This window comes from Hyla sarda, chromosome 4 (assembly GCF_029499605.1).
Source record: "Hyla sarda isolate aHylSar1 chromosome 4, aHylSar1.hap1, whole genome shotgun sequence".
NCBI lineage: Eukaryota > Metazoa > Chordata > Amphibia > Anura > Hylidae > Hyla > Hyla sarda.
Genome location: NC_079192.1, coordinates 21,990,567 through 21,996,344, shown reverse-complemented (window position 1 = coordinate 21,996,344; position 5,778 = coordinate 21,990,567). Strand labels below are relative to the sequence as shown.

The following is a 5,778-nucleotide window of genomic DNA, read 5'->3' as shown; positions in this document are numbered from 1 at the left end:
CGTTTGTCGGCCTCACGTGCCCATCTAGCGTTCAAATTGTGAAGTGCACTCACGGCTGCCCTAGTGCAGCGAAAACACGGTGGTTACTGGTCCTCGCCACCTGGTGTCCACATTGTAAATTGCATCAACCATAGTGTAAGACGCGGCTCTTTCTGTTGTGTATTATAAAGGACAACACAGGGGGCGACCTAAAAATCACACATAGCCAACAATACCTGTCACCATGGTACGTCTCTAAACAATCACCACAGACAGAAGCACAGTAAGGTAGCGTGGCCGAGCGGTCTAAGGCGCTGGATTAAGGCTCCAGTCTCTTCGGGGGCGTGGGTTCGAATCCCACCGCTGCCATGTGTTTTATTTTGTTTCTTCCCCGTGTTGTTTCGAGAATTACAATCTATTTCTCAACCACAGTCTCCTAATATCGAAAAGGCGACAAAATATTATAGAAATAACAAATTGATATGAAAAGTTGTAAAGAAAGATTGATATAAATCCACATCCATTTCTATTCTGTAGAAATAAATAAATAAAAGATAAGTATATAAATAATCCACATCTATATGCATAAACTAGATTAAATAAACAAATAAATCAATAAACTGTAGGATTAAATAAAAAATAAAAGATATATAAATAAATCAAATAATAATCAATAAATCACTTATCTGCAAAATGAAAGATAAATAAATCAATAAAAACATTTATCTGCAAACTGTAGGAAAAAAGTAAATAAATATATAAATAAATATATAAAATAAAAAATATATATATTTTTATATATAATTGAATTGCTCTAAATCTATATCTATTAATTATGTAAATTAGACATAAAATATATATATATATATATATATATATATATATATATATATATATATAAATGAAATATATAAATGATAAATTGCTATAAATCCACACCCATGTTTATAAACTGTAGAATGAAATAAAAATAAAAAAAATCTGAATAAATAAAACATGAATGTAAATAATTAATTAAATAAATGAATACATAAATATATGACGTAGAAATATTAATATAAATAAATAAACCAAATGTATAAACTGTAGAAATAGGGGAAATACACTTTGATGGGATAATAAAAATGGGCTCGTCCGGGATTTGAACCCGGGACCTCTCGCACCCAAAGCGAGAATCATACCCCTAGACCAACGAGCCGCTGTATGGAGCGTGCTACATCTTAGCTGTACTGTGTGTGATCCGATGGAGGTGCCGGAAAGGGTCAGAGATAAGTCAGCTGATACAAGGGTGTATATCCGTGAGCCTGAAGCGTGCAGCAGAGAAGACGCCTGGTGTGTACAGTACATGAAGTATATAGCAGAGAAGACGCCTGGTGTGTACAGTACATGAAGTATATAGCAGAGAAGACGCCTGGTGTGTACAGTACATGAAGTATATAGTAGAGAAGACGCCTGGTGTGTACAGTACATGAAGTATATAGTAGAGAAGACGCCTGGTGTGTACAGTACATGAATCTATAGGACCCCCTGCACATTATGATGAGGACAGTACTGCTGGTGGTTGTGGTCCTCCTCACCTCAAGTGTGGTCTTGGGGCTGGAAGGTAAGTAGACCCACCGGTCATTGTTTCTATGTAGTCTATAGACCAGTGTTTCCCAACCTAATGTGGGGAACTATACTGCCAAACTAATGTGGGGGAACTACAACCTAATGTGGGGGAACTATACTGCCAACCTAATGTGGGGGAACTACAACCTAATGTGGGGGAACTATACTGCCAACCTAATGTGGGAGAACTATACTGGCAAACTAATGTGGGGAACTATACTGCCAACCTAATGTGGGGGAACTATACTGCCAAACTAATGTGGGGAACTATACTGCCAACCTAATGTGGGAGAACTATACTGCCAAACTAATGTGGGGAACTATACTGCCAACCTAATGTGGGGGAACTATACTGCCAACCTAATGTGGGAGAACTATACTGCCAACCTAATGTGGGAGAACTATACTGCCAAACTAATGTGGGGAACTATACTGCCAACCTAATGTGGGTATCTATACTGCCAACCTAATGTGGGGGAACTATACTGCCAACCTAATGTGGGGAACTATACTGCCAACCTAATGTGGGAGAACTATACTGCCAAACTAATGTGGGGAACTATACTGCCAACCTAATGTGGGTATCTATACTGCCAAACTAATGTGGGGGAACTATACTGCCAACCTATTGTGGGGAACTATACTGCCAACCTAATGTGGGGGGAACTATACTGCCAACCTAATGTGGGGGGAACTATACTGCCAACCTAATGTGGGGGGAACTATACTGTCAACATAATGTGGGGGAACTATACTGCCAACCTATTGTGGGGGGAACTATACTGCACCTAATGTGGGGGGAACTATACTGTCAACCTAATGTGGGGGAACTATACTGCCAACCTAATGTGGGGGAACTATACTGCCAACCTAATGTGAGGGAACTATACTGCCAACCTAATGTGGGGGAACTATACTGCCAACCTAATGTGGGGGAACTATACTGCCAACCTAATGTGGGGGAACTATACTGACAACCTAATGTGGGGGAACTATAATGCCAACCTAATGTGGGGAAACTATACTGCCAACCTAATGTGGGGGAACTATACTGCCAACCTAATGTGGGGGAACTATACTGCCAGCCTAATGTGGGGAACTATACTGCCAACCTAATGTGGGGGAACTATACTGCCAACCTAATGTGGGGGAACTATACTGCCAACCTAATGTGGGGGAACTATACTGCCAACCTAATGTGGGGGAACTATACTGCCAACCTAATGTGGGGAACTATAATTCCAACCTAATGTGGGGGAACTATACTGCCAACCTAATGTGGGGGAACTATGCTGCCAACCTAATGTGGGGGAACTATACTGCCAGCCTAATGTGGGGAACTATACTGCCAACCTAATGTGGGGGAACTATACTGCCAACCTAATGTGGGGGAACTATACTGCCAACCTAATGTGGGGGAACTATACTGCCAACCTAATGTGGGGAACTATACTGCCAACCTAATGTGGGGAACTATAATTCCAACCTAATGTGGGGGGAACTATACTGCCAACCTAATGTGGGGGGAACTATACTGCCAACCTAATGTGGGGAACTATACTGCCAACCTAATGTGGGGGAACTATGCTGCCAACCTAATGTGGGGGAATTACAACCTAATGGGGGGAACTATACTGCCTACCTAATGTGGGGAACTATACTGCCAACCTAATGTGGGGGGAACTATACTGCCAAACTAATGTGGGGAACTATACTGCCAGCTAAATGTGGGGGAACTTCAACCTAATGTGTGGGAACTATGCTACCAACTTAATGTGGGGGAACTATACTGCCTACCTAATGTGGGGAACTATACTGCCAACCTAATGGGGGGGGGAACTATACTGCCAAACTAATGTGGGGGGGACTATACTGCCAACCTAATGTGGGGGGAACTATACTGCCAACTAAATGTGGGGGAGCTACAACCTAATGTGGGGAACTATACTGCCAACCTAATGTGGGGGGAACTATACTGCCAACCTAATGTGGGGGAACTAGAAACTATGCTGCCTACCTAGTGAGGGGGAACTATGCTGCATACTTAAAGGGGTACTCCACTGCCCCAACGTTCTGAACATTTTGTTCCGAACCCTGGGTGTGGGCTGCGGGCGTTGTGACATCATATCCATGCCTCTTGTGATGTCACACCACGCCCCCCCAATGCAAGTCTATGGGAGCGCACAACAAGTCGACCAGCGCACAACACTCTGATGTGCCCCTACCGAGACTAGACTCTGGATCCGCCCCTGGCCCGGAAAGCCAACAGCATCTGGGGGTCCACAGTTTGGAGACCACTGATCTGAAGCCTCCAGAGATGGCAGTTAGGTTCTGCAACTCCCTATTACACTATACCCAAGGTCTCCAAACTATGGACCTCCTGATGTTGCAAAACTACAACTCCCAGCATGCCTGCTCAGCCTCCGAGAGCAGATGTACTGCGCGGTATACCTCCTTTTACTATGGGATCCCTATGTATGACGGATACCACTACGAGCGGATGTACCGTGCAGTATATGCCCTTTTACTATGGGAAGTTTTGCATGGAAACCTGGCGCCTGGGATTTGTCTAGCCCTGGTGTTTAACGCAATGTTTCCCAACTGGTGTGCCACCAGTTGTTGCAAAACTACAACTCCCAGCATGTCCGGACAGCCAAAATTTCTCCTGGCGACCAGGTGCCTGGGATTTGTCTTGCCCTGATGAATAGACCATTGTTTCCTAATCACTGTTCCTCCAGCTATTGCAAAACTACAATTCCCAGCATGCCTTGATAGCCACCAAGAGAGAATCTACTGTGCGGTAAATGTCTTTTCACTATGAGACCCTATGTGTGACGGATACCACCACATGCAGATGTAACGCACAGTATATGTCCTTTTACTATGGGACTATTCGCATGGAGGCCTGGCACTTGGGATTTGTCTAGCCCAGGTTATAGACCAGTGTTTCCTAACCAATGTGCCTCCAGCTGTTGCAAAACTATAACTCCTAGCATACCGTGACAGCCCCCTAGTGAAGATCTACTGTGCAGTAAATGTCCTCTTACTACGGTACCCTATGTATGATGGATACCACTACATGCAGATGGAACGCACAGTATATGTCTTATTACTATGGGAATTTTCGCAGGGAGACCTGACGCCTGGGATTTGTCTAGCACTGGTGTATTGAGCAATGTTTCCCAACTGGTGTGCCATCTGTTGCAAAACTACAACAGCCTTTGGCTGTCTGGGCATGCTGAGAGTTGTAGTTTTGCAGCAGCTGGAGGCACACTGGTTGGGAAACACTAGATAAGAAGATGAATAAATCGTGTGATTAGATGGGGGGGGGGGGGGTCGTTATAATGTGACTGATTGAAGAAATTATATCATAAAGACATAAGAAACTTCAGTTCTATATAGCATTGCCTTTGGCTGTCAGGACATGATGGGAGTTGTAGTTTTAAAACAGCTAAAGAGCCACAGGTTACAGAACACCGGGTTGGAGAATACATCCAAAAAGTATATAATGTATAAAACTATAAAGAATAAAATGTTTAAAAAAATTAAAAAAGAGTAGTGTCGTCCCTTTAAGTAGAATGTTACAATGTAGCAACCTCTTGTAACTTGATCCACATGTCACCACTAGTGTAAGGCTGATCACATGACTCATGACATAGACAGGGATTTTACAACCCTATTGTTGGACCTGACAGATTTGTTATGTATCTAGGGGTCAGGAGGCGCATATCACGTAACATCATACGATCAGTCATTAGTGTCCCCTCATCTCCTGTGTCACAGTCATTAGTGTCCCCTCATCTCCCGTGTCACAGTCATTAGTGTCCCCTCATCTCCCGTGTCAGTCATTAGTGTACTCTCATCTCCCGTGTCACAGTCATTAGTGTCCCCTCATCTCCTGTGTCACAGTCATTAGTGTCCCCTCATCCTGCCTCCTGTGTCACAGTCATTAGTGTCCCCTCATCTCCCATGTCACAGTCATTAGTGTCCCCTCATCTCCCGTGTCAGTCATTAGTGTCCCCTCATCTCCTGTGTCACAGTCATTAGTGTCCCCTCATCCTGCCTCCTGTGTCACAGTCATTAGTGTCCCCTCATCTCCCGTGTCACAGTCATTAGTGTCCCCTCATCCTGCCTCTTGTGTCACAGTCATTAGTGTCCCCTCATCCTGCCTCTTGTGTCACAGTCATTAGT

The 5,778-nt window shown here is 43.8% G+C and overlaps 1 protein-coding gene and 2 non-coding genes across 3 annotated transcripts in view; 2 read left to right on the top strand and 1 right to left on the bottom strand.

Annotated features, from left to right (window-relative positions):
• The first annotated feature begins 266 nt into the window (after positions 1 to 266).
• TRNAL-AAG (transfer RNA leucine (anticodon AAG)) lies at positions 267 to 348 on the top strand. Its single transcript has one exon. It is a non-coding gene; the product is annotated as a tRNA-Leu (tRNA).
• A 757-nt stretch (positions 349 to 1,105) lies between these two features.
• On the bottom strand, positions 1,106 to 1,177 carry TRNAP-UGG (transfer RNA proline (anticodon UGG)). The gene has a single exon. It is a non-coding gene; the product is annotated as a tRNA-Pro (tRNA).
• A 104-nt stretch (positions 1,178 to 1,281) lies between these two features.
• LOC130366756 (butyrophilin subfamily 3 member A2-like) overlaps positions 1,282 to 5,778 on the top strand; it is a 38,212-nt gene continuing 33,715 nt past the window's right edge. The window contains exon 1 of the mRNA XM_056569086.1: positions 1,282 to 1,582. Coding sequence (XP_056425061.1) covers positions 1,516 to 1,582 — 67 coding nt within the window. The 5' untranslated portion in view covers positions 1,282 to 1,515. The remainder of the gene's footprint in view (positions 1,583 to 5,778) is intronic.